The sequence below is a fragment of the Lissotriton helveticus genome, assembly GCF_964261635.1.
Source record: "Lissotriton helveticus chromosome 1_1 unlocalized genomic scaffold, aLisHel1.1 SUPER_1_unloc_24, whole genome shotgun sequence".
In the NCBI taxonomy this organism is placed as follows: Eukaryota; Metazoa; Chordata; class Amphibia; order Caudata; family Salamandridae; genus Lissotriton; species Lissotriton helveticus.
In genome coordinates this window covers 2,683,750-2,698,763 of record NW_027611664.1, presented here as the reverse complement: position 1 = coordinate 2,698,763, position 15,014 = coordinate 2,683,750, and the positions used below count along the sequence as shown (strand labels likewise).

The 15,014-nt window shown below is 47.7% G+C and overlaps 1 protein-coding gene across 1 annotated transcript in view; it reads left to right on the top strand.

Annotated features, from left to right (window-relative positions):
* Positions 1 to 15,014, top strand: part of LOC144805774 (uncharacterized) — a 399,726-nt gene that overhangs the window by 27,816 nt on the left and 356,896 nt on the right. The window contains 1 exon segment of the mRNA XM_078672261.1: positions 684 to 3,208. Within this exon segment, the coding sequence (XP_078528387.1) occupies positions 1,918 to 3,208 (1,291 nt within the window). The 5' untranslated portion in view covers positions 684 to 1,917.

Here is a 15,014-nt window from a genome sequence, read left to right as displayed (position 1 = left end):
GAGATTTTAGAGTGCAGTGAATATTATAGTGAGCAATATCAAAACATTCCTCAAGCTGCATCTCTCCCGGCTCAGCTGAGAGCTAATACTATAATATTCACTGCACTCTAGAATCTCGTCCTATAATGCTTTGCTGGTCCTTTGGTTAGCATTATATCTTTGCCCATAACTTTCCTTGGGATGGTCCTACGAGGATGGAACCACCACTGAACTGTTCAGCATGATATGCTCTCTGTGTTCAAGTCATCTGCTTGGCCCTTCCCCTAGGTTAGGGGGGACCCCAAAATCATCACCTCTCTCATTGCCTGATATTTTTCAAAGCTCACTTTTGTGAATTGGTTATATGCTTTTTAGCATGCAAAGGTAAAGTTGTTTTATAAAAAGGGTTGTGGGTGTAGTAGCTAACTCCCTATGTGGCGGAGTCAGGGTTTTTGCATGAATTCCGTGTTTTAAATGTAATGCGTAGTTAGCAAATTTCCGCAACCTCCACTAGCAGACCTGAGTTCATTGCCCACGGTTAATAAATTCTTCAGCTGAAAGATTTGGCCTGCTCAACTTCACCAGCCGGTAAAGTGCGACATTGAGTTTCAGTGGTCCCGAGCTCCCCGTCTATGCAGTATCCATTAACTGTTTTACCCCCTTGGAGTGCAACTCATTTACAATTTCTATCTCTATTTTTACAGGTCATCGAAGCAACAAAAAGAAAAAGAAATGCTGCAATGTTGGAAACATTTCTAAAAAGGGTTATATTGAGGAAAGTAGAAACATTCTAGATCTCTAAAGAAGAAAGTAGTTCTTTGCACCAGGAATGGTGAGGAATTTGGTGCGGAAGAAACTGCTGAATGTGAAAGTGATTTATCGACTTTCTTACAATCATTATTTGTTGTCAAACCCTTGAAATACAATGACCAGGAACATTTACCAAGTGTCAGTTATTGGGATTGAAAAACCTCTAAAATAATAACTGGACCCGGAAGTAAATTGAAAATCTACTGCAGCTACTAAATATAAGAATATTTTAACTTAAAGGAAACATTTCATGATTGGTCGAGCAAAGAACATTGGCAACAACTGATCCTCACACAGAGCACTTGGGAATAATCAGTGTTGCAAATTCTGTCTGATGGTTTATGAGAAATGCCATAGAGACCTAAGCCTCTCCCACCAAATCAGTATCCGTAGACGTGATGTGATGTGACAGAACTGTCAGGAAGGTTAATAACCTCAGTTTACAAGAGCAAGCTTTTGTCTCCGTCTCCTGTGATTCGGAGGGGAAAACACATTGTATTTGAAAAAATAACTGAAAATGTTCTTCTCAGATATCATTACAGCAAAGACACTGGATTAACATCGACAATATTGAAATATTTTCCCACCAACTCTGTCTCTTGGGTTGATCTATGTTGTTTCCAAGTGTGCCAGACCTCCAAAGTTAATGGTGTACCTTTTCGGGTCTCACCGTAATAGGAAGCTTAAAAAATGCCAGTGTTACACTATTGATAATTTGTGAACTACCCTAACATATTTTAATCCCTGTTCATTACTTGTATAAAAAATGTACCTCACTTGTAAGTACTAATCCCCAAAGACCCTATCACTGCTTTTAATACTCCTAAATTAAATGCGATAAGCTGCAGTCAGAATGAGCTTAATTCTAGTTGAGGGAATCCTTGTGGGCATAACTTGGAGAAAATGAATCCATGAGGGGCATCTTAATAAAAATAAGGGGCCTCTCAGTGAAAGTTTATAAGACAAGTTAGATAGGCTGGCTTCAAAGGTAAGAACATTGATCTCCAAATAAAAGCTATAATTAGTTAAATGCAAATGTAAAGAAGAGCTTCAGCAGTGTAGTTTAGAAGTTAATGTTGAGTTTTAACATAAACAAGTACAGACTCTGGAATTAGATTCAGACTTAAGATGGCATGTATCCAGGAACAAACCCAACTTGGAGATACAAACAACTTGAATAAGAGCAATGAATGTGAGAACAGCTTTAGTTATCAATCCCACCTCACTAAACACAAGAGAACTCACACTGGACAAAAACCGTATCAGTGCCCTGAGTGCCAGAAAGGCTTCAGTCGGAAAAGCAATCTCATTCAACATGTGAGAATCCACACTGGGCACAAACCTTATCAGTGCACTAAGCCCCTGAAGTGCTTTAGTCAGAAAGACCATCTCATTCAACACGAGAGAACTCATACTGGGCTCAAACCGTATCAGTGTTCTGAATGCTGGAAAAGCTTCAGTAAGAAATCTACTCTCTCACAACGTGCGGTAACTCACACTGAGCAAAAACATTATCAGTGCTCTAAATGCTGTAAAAGCTTCAGTCAGAAATTCAGCCTTACTTTACATGAAAGGACCCACACGGGGCAAAAACCTTTTCAGTGCTCTGAATGCAGGGAAAGCTTCAGTCATAAATTTGGTCTCACTCGTCATGAAAGAACTCACACTGGACTAAAACCGTATCAGTGCTCTGAATGCTTGAAAAGCTTCAGTCAGAAATCTGGTCTCACTCAACATGAGAAAACTCACACTGGACTAAAACCATATAAGTGCTCAGAGTGCCAACAAAGCTTCAGTTGTAAGGCCAATCTCATTCAACATGAGCGCATACACACTGGGGAAAATCCTTATCAGTGATCTGAATGCTGGAAAAGCTTCAGGCACAAATATGGTCTCACTCAACATGAAAGAACTCACACTGGTCTAAAACCGTATCAGTGCTCTGAATGCCAGAAAAGCTTCAGACAGAAAATAGCTCTCACTCTCCATGAGAGAACCCACACGGGGTACACACCTTATCAGTGCTCTGAATGCTCGAAAAGCTTCAGTCAGAAATCTGGTCTCACTCAACATGAGAAAACTCACACTGGACTAAAACCATATAAGTGCTCAGAGTGCCAACAAAGCTTCAGTTGTAAGGCCAATCTCATTCAACATGAGCGCATACACACTGGGTATAAACCTTATCAGTGCTCTGAATGCTGGAAAAGCTTCAGGCACAAATCTGGTCTCACTCGTCATGAAAGAACTCACACTGGACTAAAACCGTATCGATGCTCTAAATGCCAGAAAAGGTTCACATTGAAAAAAAATCTCACTAGACATGAAAGAACTCACTCTAGGCAAATACCTTATCTCAGCAACATACCACCACATCATTCTCCAGTCTCTGTGCCACGAAAGACAAGACCAACCATATGCTAACCGTTCCTGTCACCACCCTAAATAGTCCTAATGACTTCTGTTCCAATGGGACACAGCTTCGTATTACAAAGATCAACTTTAGTGATCTCTTTCCAGCTCCCTTTTTGTTACAAATGGAACCTACTTCCCATCTGCTGAGGACAGTTTCACGAGCTTTAGAATCACATCAGACATATAATTTGAGTTGTACATTTTTAGTACTACTAAAGAACTACAAAATGCTTTTCACAAATTACGTGCGGTTGTTCTGCCTCTCCTATCTATTTCTGTGTGTAGTTGTCTGCCCCGACTTCACAGTTTCCGCACAAGTTAGTACAGTTTTTAGTAGTAAATGTGGAAGGGACAGAGGGAGTGGCTGTAAAATGGGAAATGCTTATAAATAAAGGGGAGGGATGAAGGCAGAACTAAGGAGGAGTATAGGGAGGGGTTTATGGAAAAGACAGGTACTCACCCACTAAAGAGTAAGCCCATTGCTTGTTTATAAACCACAACTCTAAAGTCACTAAGCCATAATGTACCTGAAACAATCGTAAATGTACTTGTGCTCAGAGCGGGATTAAGTCCAACATCACACATGGCCATCCACTGGAACTGCAGCAAACTTCAATAAATAATAATGGTGGTAAGTACATAAAATAAAACCCCATAGGAAATAATGCTGAATTAAATATTTAAAACTAGTTTAAACAAACTAAATAAATGTAATTTAATGGCAAAAAATATTTAAAGAAATCATTTCGTTATTTTTTAATGTTTTAATACATTTTAAAAATCTAAACACTAGTATAACATTCATTATTAGTAAAGTCAAATTACATGTGTTGAGCACATTTAATAATTATTAATACATAAACAAAATGTTACTTCAGGTGGGAAACCTTTAATTTAATCTTAAGAAAAAATATAATCTTTAATATGTTCAACTAGGGTGGAGATCTCCCTGTGCAAAAATATATGGGATATTTTGAATGTTTTTTAAATTAAAAAAAAGAAATCTTTTTAAGTTAAATATTATTGTAAATTAATGTTATATACTTTAAATGTAGAACAAAATGCTTGAATACTATTAACTTTTATTTTAATTAAATATGTAATTGATTTTAAATGTGTTAAAAATGTTTTTTTAAAGATTTGTTGAAAAAATCCCACTGAAAGTATAATCCCTGTGTTTTCTTATTATGTACTCTAAATTACTAAATTGCCTCTGTTCAGATGGGACAGAGCCTTTAAAAAAGTTTTGTATAGAATTAATTGAAATTATTTTTTGTGAAAAGACAAAATACATTATTTTAATGTACCTTTATTTCTTATGAGGTTCTATTTCTAGGTCTCGGCTAGACAATGCTTGCGCTGTCTCAAAGAGACATGTTTATCTCCTTTATGGGCTTCAGCCCACCCACAGACTTACCATTTGCTGGCTCCACTATCGATCTAATATGATTTATCCCCATTTGTCCATGGCATACATTCGTCATTTCTCTACCTATGAGAGCATATATCAATTACTACTATCCATCTCCAGCTGCCATTTTAGCATTTGTTATCAGTGCTACTTATTTCTATATTTAGAGCACTTGAGACGAGCGCTCGTTGTTTATGGAGCACCACTGTAAACAGGGATGAAAATCTTGTTCTTATCTCATAATATATGCTGTCCATTCAAACACCAAGATCAACTGCTATTATACACAATGGCTCCGCCCGTCTGTTTAGCCCCATTCACGTTACCTGCACCCCCCCCACTGCCACCGCCATACAGCGCGTTTGTGCCTCCCAATGTGCATGAAAACTGAAGACCGAAATCAAATGTCAGATGCTGTCCCTTCTGCTGACTACTCTCTACACAATGGCTCCGCCCTGTGTTCTGCGCCTGTCTCTCTCATCCCTTACACCGTTCTGCACCCCCCACTGCCATGCCATACAGTGCATTGGCGCCTCTCCACGTGCATGAAAACTGAAGACTGAGATCAATTATCAGATGCTGTCTCATCTGCTGACTGCTTTACCCTAAACGAAGCGCAACACGAGGCCGCTTAAAAAACAAAGGAAAACAAAGGAACAAAACTTGCGTAGGTCTCCCCTGCACAGCGAGAGTGCCCCTGCTACCGTATTTACTGCTTTCTCAGAAAATAGCCCCATAATGCCTTCGGAGCCTTGCTGTTTGAACACTTTTTGGCCCATATCTCTGCTTGTCGTGGTCCCAGGATGACGGGACCAGCACCAAAAAATCAACACAATGCAGCCTTTCTTTTAAAGGTACTGTCAGAGTCCTCGCCCTTAGTTGGTGGACTTCAAAATTATCACCTCCCCTGGATTTCCGTGTCTTTTTTAGCTCTCCCACGGCTGTAGCATTAACTATACAGCTCGTAGTGTTTCAACCCCTAGGGGTCACATGCATGGTAATTTAATGGAATTTAATCAGACCTGGAAGGCCTGGAAATCCACAAATGTGATGTTGATCTTATGCCCTCTACGGGCTGACTATATGGTTGCAATGTAATGCTTTTTCAATGTGATGCCCTCTATGGGTTGTTTTTATCATTGCAACTTTGATATCAATCCCATGAAAAAATACACAAATACAAGGTTAATTACTGATAAATTCTTAACGGGGTTACCATTATGATTGCAAATGTTTTATTGATTATCACAGTAATGTTAATGATTTTTGCAAAAGGTATGTGTTTATTACAAAACAAATGATTGAATAAATGTGAGATGTTTGGGTGACCCTCTAAGGGGTCCCCAGTGATTACGCAATGGCATCTGTGGTATGTTCCGTTTGCAAATGTACATATTTGTAAACTACTGTGTAGTATTTAGTAGTGTGTGTAATAAATGTACTTTTCTAAAGAAAATGTACCGACTGGACAATCAGTTATTGGGTGTTATCATTGCGTGCCAGTGATTGGTGATTACTAGCACACACCACCTCCCTTGAGTAGGCCTTGGACTGCTCCGCCAGCTAACCTGTGAGAGTCAAGCGCTACGATGGGGTATTTAGTTCCCAGTGAAGACAATTGTGGACAAATCTTTAGATAAGCCTGACTGCTCTGTCCCAAGTTACCGGAGGGTGAACACAGGTTATCTTTTAGTGTGTATCTAGCTTACCCTGTAGAGAGCAGTGGTTCCTGCCTGGCCTGGGTGCATACCTCAGCCAAACAGGAATCCCATTTCTAACATTCTATCAACCATCATAAATCAGCTATTTAGGGCCAATGAGCCTCTTACAGAGCATTTCATATAAAATGAATATCAACATTTCAGAGCAGGTTGAAGCCACACCAGCAGATCTTTGAGCACAGCAACATCCTAGCAAGTGAACATTACATGGTCTTTGAGTCAGTGACCTCACATAACCTTTGACCAAGTGACATCGCAGGAATTCACATCATATGGTGTTTCTTATACATTTCAGTCCCTTACTGCACGTGGTCTGTAATTGGTGAGCTATTTATAGCACCAAATAAAATACAACTCTACTAGGTCTGAATTTGTAAAGTTTGATAAATACCAGGGGCGTGGCTAGGCTGGCCAAGATGGCGGATGGGCTCCCTTAGAGCTCCGGTCAGCTACCCGCCACACCGACGATGAAAGCTACCACCGCATAATTTTATAGCCTCCAGATGCGGTAGGAGACTCCCGGGATCGCCTAGAGAGCATTGGAGAGTGACGGTGTGTCCGAGGTGCACCCACGCTGGCCCCTACAGACCTCGGCGGGCTCTCCCCCAAAATGGCGGCGCCCAGGGACTGACATGAGAAGTCCCGGGTGGCCAGCGTAGTCCCTACCATTGCCGGGAGCCGGAGCGCCATACACGCCTCGCCGGTAACCTGTCACATCCGGAGCGCGATGCCACACGCAAGACGCCATGACATCCAGAGGGGAATCGGGGGCCCCGGACCCGCAATGGACATATAGCGGACAGAGGACCAAGAGTGATCCCGTCGTCGCGGGGAGCCTGGACGGGTGCGGCCCCTGGTTGCCCAACGCGGCAAACGTGCGCGGAGTCCGGTGCGGACCCGGCCGCTCAGCGCTGGACGACAGGGAGGCTTCCCGCGAACGGTCCCAGGGAGTCCCCAATCCAACATGGCGCCGCCGGAGTGACTTGGCGGGGGAGAGGCACGGAACGGCACACGCGACCTGCGGAGACTCCCAACTCTGGTGCCCAGGAGCCGTCGCCACTGAGTACCGCCCGAGAACCACGCGACGGGGGGAGCCGGGGAACACTACCACGCGTGCCCCTGAGGTGAGCTCCAATACCTGGCTTGGGCCCCCGGTGTCTGTTCCGAGACCCCCTGGTGAACACTGACCTATTGTACCTGCACCCGGCGGAGGGTCCAGGAGTAGCGGGTGACGGAGGGGGGGTGCCCCGGCTGCCCCAGCAACACAAGTGGGGTGAGTCCGCGTGGAAAACCTCCTACCTCCCCTATAACGGGCACACCACAGACCCCCCCGCAGCCAGGCATCGGGAGCCCAGCCTGGAAGAGCAGTACTAGACAGAGAAGACCCCGGGGACCGGGTTTGCCCAGCGTCGCTGCAGACAGAGGCCTGAATCACCCCTGACAGACCGGATCGGACCGATAGGTCACCCACGCCACCCATGGGGCGAACACAGCGGGCGGTGCCCGTGACGCCGGCGCCAGCTCAGAGAAGATTGCCCTCCCCGGGCCCCTCCCGCGGATCAAAGACCGGAGATCCTTCGCAGGGATCGGACATGTCCATGAAGCTCGACAAAGTCCTGGCGGCCATCGAGCACTCACGAGTCTCCATGGAAACTAAATTTGGGGAACGGGCCTCGGACATTACCCTGCTACGTGACGATCATAAGAAGTTGGCGGATAAGGTGAAGCAAGAGAGTCATACGCTCCATGAACTGCAACCTCAAGTCCAGCTCAATCAAAAAGCCATCAAGGACCTACAAGAGAAGGTCGACTATCTGGAACGCAAGACGGACGACTTAGAGGGACGCTCCCGTCGGAGCAATATACGCCTGATCAACCTGCCGGAGGGAGTGGAGAAGGAAGACCCTATCTGATATATAGAGACCTGGATAAAATCGTTCACCCGGACCCAGGACCTAACACCGTTCTTCTCGATAGAAAGAGCACACAGGGTCCCGACTGGACGCCATCGAGCTGGCCTCCCACCCAGACCATTCCTTCTGAAGCTTCTGCATTATCAGGACAGAGACACGATTCTACGGGCGGCCAGGCAGGCGAAAGTCCTCAGGGTGGAAGACAAAAACGTGATGGTGTTCCCAGACTATTCTCAAGCAGTGCAACGCCAACGCGCTACATTCCTGGCAGTAAAACAAGCCCTGCGCCGACATAAGATACAATATGCCCTCCTGTTCCCGGCCCGCCTCAAGATCATTTATGAGGATGCAACACACTTCTTCACAGACCCCGCGGAGGCGAGACACTGGTTGGATACACCGTCGAGTTCTGCGTCCAGCAAACGGCGGCGAGTCCGTACCAGAAAGGTCACTCTCACACAGTTGAATCGACCTCCGTCGCCCAACGTCAAACGCGTCCCGGACTTGGAACAAATCATAGCAGACCGACGGAAAGCCATTCAAGCAGCGGCGGAGGTCGGGCAACTGGACACCGAGCGGGAAACGGATCGAGGCCCCCACCTCTTTACATCCGAGGATGAGGGTCAGAGCGACGCTCGCACCTCCAGAGATGGTTCCGCCTCCCCGCCACTGGTGACCCCGCAGACGGCGGATACACTCATCTGATGGCGACTGCCACATCCGGCGGTAAGACTGAGACGACGGAGTGACCAGCCGACGAGGGACGCCGGAAAGACACGCCTAAGGTATGGGTGGTAGCATACACACACGCAGAGACACAATGCGGTGGGTGGCCTTGACCCGAGATCGGGGATCCACCGCTACACCACCCCCTCACACCAAACGAACTAGAGACAGTACGAGATGTACAGTTTGGGCTCATCATGCCTTGCAATGGGCCCCTTCAGTTGGGACAGTTTCCCATATGTTGTTTCTGTGTTCTGTTCCTTCCCTTTCAACCCTGATACCTACACGGGAGGTGGTAATCTGGTCACGATGGAACCATACATGAAGGGAGGTCATGCGAGCGAGGGTGATTCTGGGGCTGCATACGGCAAGCAAACGGTATGCAGTCTATGCCTATCTGAAGAGGCAACAGGCGCATATAGCACTCTTACAGGAGACTCACCTGACGACGGCTGAAGTCAGCAAGTTGCAGAGGAAATGGAGGGGTATGATCTGTGCCACGGGGTACTCCGCATTTGCCAGGGGCACGCTAATTTGGGTCAGACTGGGAGTCCCCTTCCATGAACAATCCAGAGTGGTAGATAATGAGGGACGCCATGTCCTACTGGAAGGGCAACTGGATGGACAGTCTATCCTGATGGGCAGTATCTATGCCCCCAATGTGGAACAGAACGCCTTCTGGTCTCGCCTCACGAACACACTGGCACACCACACTCACACCCCTTGGCTACTGGGAGGGGATTACAACAGTGTCTTAGACACGACCCTCGACCGGTCCCGCCCCCCGCCACCACGGTCACCAATATACAGACAGACGGAACTCTTCAATGAGTGGGTTCGACACTGGACACTGACGGACACGTGGAGAGCACTGAACCCCACGACGAAGTTATACTCGTTTCACTCCATTCCACATGACCTTCGAGTGAGACTTGATCGATTTCTCTGCTCACCTGCTATACACGCCAAAGCCAGACACACAGACTACCTAGGCAGAGTGCTATCGGATCATGATGCCCATGCTCTGACCCTCCGATGGAAACCGCCCCACCCCCCAGTGCCGACCTGGAAGCTCTCTCGGGAGTGCCTCACAGACCAGATATTCACCCATGAACATGGGGAACACTTGCGGGAACACTTCAGACTCAATGAGGGCTCGGCGTCCTCTAGTCTCGTGGAGTGGGATGCACACAAAGTAGTGGCGAGGGGACACTGCATTCAGCAAGTGCTAGGAGTGCGCCAGGTACTAGAACACGCATTACACACCACAGAACAGGAGCTAGCAACCATGCTGCAAGCGGATGACCGCGGCGAGGTGACCCAGCTACAAATAGCAGAGGCTAAGACAAAATACGCTGAGACACTGCGGGACCTGCGTAAATACAACTTCAGAAAATACGCCAGTAAGGTACACCGGGAGGGCAACAGGGGTGGCACACTATTAGCATGGTTAGCTAGACAGGACCCTGACCTAAAACCTATCACGGAAATTACAGACCAGGCTGGTCACCTCCAGACCTCCCAGGTAGCGATCATGCAGGTTTTCTACACATATTACTCGCACATATACCAGACTTCCAGCCAAGACGACACTCTCGTGGCGTCCGACTTCTTACACCCGTTGCCAATCCCCCAAGTCTCGCCAGCGCTCAGGAAGGATCTAGACAGGAAATTAACTCGGACCGAGGTTAAGGCAGCGATAGGGACGCTTGCCAGAAACAAGGCCCCATGCATGGACGGCTTCCCCCTCGAGTATTACCAGACCTTCTTAGCTCACCTTGCCCCACGTCTAACGACTATGTTCGAGGATGCACTCACAGCGGGAATCCTCCCACGCTCCCTCAGAGAATCATTAATAGTGTCGTTCCTAAAACCACACAGGGATCCCCAACTCCCATCGTCCTACAGACCGATCACATTACTTAACTCAGACTGTAAAATCCTAGGTAAATTGTTAGCGACGAGGTATGCCCAAGTCGTACCCCAACTGGTCCATCCTGACCAAAACGGATTCGTACCAAACCGCAACACCTCCCAAAACCTCCGTAGGCTCTTTCACGTCCAAGACACGACTCGAACCCAGTTCCCGAATGCAGCTTGCCTTATACTAGACCTAGAGAAGGCATTTGACACCCTCCTATGGCCTTATTTGTTCGAAGTCATCACCAAGAACAATTTTGGCCCCCGCCTAATCGCTTACACCAAGCTCCTGTACACACAACTCAAGTCCAGGGTCCGAATCGGCACCTATATCTCCCCGGAAATCCCCATAGACAGAGGAACTAGACAAGGATGCCCGTTGTCACCCCTCCTGTTCGCTTTAGCGGTAGAACCTCTGGCGATACGCCTAAGACGAGAGGGTGAAGACTGGGGTATCCCCATAGCGCACCTGTGGCACTGCGTATCCCTGTATGCAGATGACCTTCTGATCTATGTTCGGGATGCCACGAGCGACCTGACGAGCATCTGGAGAACGCTAGAGGAGTTTGCGACAGTGTCGGGCCTAAGGGTCAACTGGGGGAAATCGTCCATATACCCGCTGAGCCCTCATATGGCCCCCTTCGGAATTGGAATGGGTACCCAATCACTCGCCTGGAATGCTGACACCCCCCGATACCTGGGAGTACGGTTGTACCACACCCCGGAGGACCTATACACAGGAAATCATCGTAGGACGCTAGCTGGTCTTCGATCGGCGGTCACCTTCTGGAAGACGCTTCCACTGGCGCCCATAGGCCGAGTGGCACTGGCAAAAATGATTATGGTCCCCCGCCTGCGGTATAGCTTTGCGAATCTCCCAGTGATCCCACCTCGATCATTCTTCGGAGAACTGAACACTCTTCTGACAGACCTGATATGGGGAGGGGGTCGAAAACGGGTGGCGCTCTCCACACTCTACCTGCCTACCACGGAGGGGGGACTGGGGGCGCCGGCCTTTGAGGCATACTTTCTGGCGGCCCAGCTCCAGTGGTTGTCCTACTGGACGGCGGGACGACACGTAGGAGAAACCATCACAGCTGATGGTCCTCTCTCGCAGGCCGCGATCGCCAGACTTTTATTACCGGGCACTAAACCCCTACGGACTCGACCCCTGCAGGTGTCGGTTGCCCGAACGTGTATGATGCGCATACATCGCATGTCCAAAACACAGCCACCGTACTTGCCTCTGTTACCATTGGTGGGTTTCCCTCGCAGGGACTTGTATTACTCCCAGGGCGCACTTCGGATCTGGACAGAGCTGGCGGTCACGGAGGTCGGATCTCTGTTCGAAGACGGACTGTTGCAGACGTTCGAGCAGATGATGGACCGATATGACCTACCCCCGGGACAGTTTTTGCTCCATAGGCAATTATTGGATAGCAGCGGTGTGCACTGGAACCCAGAGGCCGGCGAACCCACGACGCATCCAGTGATTCACACGATCCTACACATGGGGGTTGGGAGACACTTAGTAACATGGCTCTACAGGGCGCTGCGCTCGTTAATCCTCCCATCCCTTCAGTCTCTATGCCAGAAATGGGAGACAGACTTCGGCAGAGTGGTACATGACGGGGAATGGAAGTCAGCCCTGGAATTTGCCAAAAAAGTCTCCAGGAACGCGAGGTTCCGCAACATACAATTCAACGTCCTCCACAGAGCCTATCTCACACCGAGCCGCCTCCAACGATTCTTCCCGACACTCACTTCGAATGTCCTCGATGTCGAACCCCGGGGGCAGACTTCAGGCACATGTTCTGGGATTACCCCACTATTCGACGGTACTGGGACATGATCCACCGAATCCTAGAAGAGGTCACGACCATTGCCACCATGAATACATGGGAGGCATGCGCACTCGGAATTTTCCGCAAACGGAAAACTGAGAAAACGCAATACCGATTCCTATCACTAGCAATCCTCCTAGCGAAATGCGGTATTGCCATGCACTGGAGAGCACCTGCGGGACCACCGGAGGCGGCATGGGTCGGCGCGGTACATAAATGGGGTAAGGTGGAGGAAGAGATACTCCGGGAGGAGGAGGTGCGGGGACACCGCAAACATCCCATATCCCTGGAGTGGGCCCAACTACTATACACCTTCACACAGGCGACACGCCCTCAGGAGTCACCCACAGCCACACAATCCCAGGTACGACCGATGACACCTACCCACATGCGTCCATAAACATATCACGGAGACTACATGCCTATCGTGAGAGAACACAATCAACGACCCTCGGACGCCTGGACTCAACACACCGACGCTCATCATAGGCCTATACCTAATGACCCGAGAATACGCACTCTGTGCTTAGACACGGTGACCTAGAAAACCCCCCCTCCCGCCCATCCCTCACTTCCACCCCCCCCCAAGTTACTCGGTTCCCCCCCATAGTTCCTGGGTAAGAAGGCAAGCTTGAACTAGACAGAGTGCTACTTGTACATATTATTCGCTGATTGATTACACGCATAGAGACACTACGATGCCACATACTATTGCGAATTACACCCACATTCCTGAGGCCCATAGCACCACCCCCACAGTACCAGACGCAACACAAGTTCACCCCCCCCACGGGTGCAGGGGACGGTCTACTAGGCCCGAGACGGTTTCGCCCATGGGGGGTGTATACACTATGATGGGGTGCCAAGTGATACGCGCCACCAAAACACACAGTTGGGGACGATAGACAAACAACGACCCCGAAATGTGCAATTCCTAACGGAATCCACGTCTCAAATTGCATCTCTAGGACTTCAATGTTTGTAATTGCTTGTTTACCTTGATTGATCACTGTTGTATTGTACATGAAACTGCGACCTAAAACCCAATAAACAAATTTAACCAAAAAAAAAAAAAGTTTGATAAATACCATCCAGTGTAAAGATTTTTTCATACCATGTTTGTTACACACATTTTCACATCAGGAGAAGGTGAAAAATCCTTAGCTAAAAGACACTCACATTGAAATGCCTATAGCTGTCAAATTGCCGAGACCTATTGGATTTGCCAATGCATTATTTTCTGAGGGCATTGCATCACCAGTGGTTGGCTATGCGTGGTGCTAAATTTTCTATTGCTCCACTTTGGCTGCAGTAGGTTACATTTGTAAATTTGACTCCACCTCTTTTTAAGCGTGTGCAGATGTGCAAGTTCACATTTGAATAGGGGAGACCGAATCACGATGCCCTGAACCCTGCTGCTGGCCCCTGGCCCATAACCCACTATGCACTTTATTGAGAGACCCTGGAGGGGCTTTAAAAGCATTGCAGCGGTCCCGCAGGTTCGACGCGCGCGGGGCGTGCCCGGGCCAAAACGGGCTTGTCTTTGCCCGTCATAGACCGTCAGAGGCCGGACTGGGCCACCCCCCTCAGGTTGGACTGCTATTTTCTTTTATCGGATTGTGTTTGGGGATCTTGACTTTCTTTTATGTTTGCTAGACACGGTAAAATAATGGGTAAAAGTAAGACAGGCTTCACACCCACGATCGCCCCAAGAATGGGAGGACAAAAATCCTTGATGACCTATTTGACTGGTGAAATGGGGGCATTGAGGACCAAATAAATACAGTCGAAGAGACCCAAGGCAGGTTGGGTACGCTAACTGCAAGTAATACACGTGTTAGTTGCCCATATAAATCTTTTATTGCAGTACGTGATGGGCAAGCTGCCCAGGGCGTTCAGAATGGGTGCATACAGAAGACATCAGATCATATATATGTGAGTGACCCAGAGGTTGATCCCCAACCACTCTCGAAACGTAGTAAGAACCCTGATATATCTGTGGGGATACAGTCAGTAAACCATGCTGGGAAGTGTCCCGTGAGCCTAAGTAAAATGTTGTTATCTAAGAAAAGGAAAAATACTGGTAAACAATTAAAAACAGGCGAACCTAGAAGGTCTGTTAGCTCAGGGAGACCCACCGTGAACATGCTAATTGAGGGTCAAACGCTTGAAATTGATAAAATTACAAGGAAAATTGATAATTTATATAATTATGTGGTTGGTGCTTTGGGGGAATAAAAATAGAGAAAGTGGCTGTTAGAGAGGGATGTTTAAT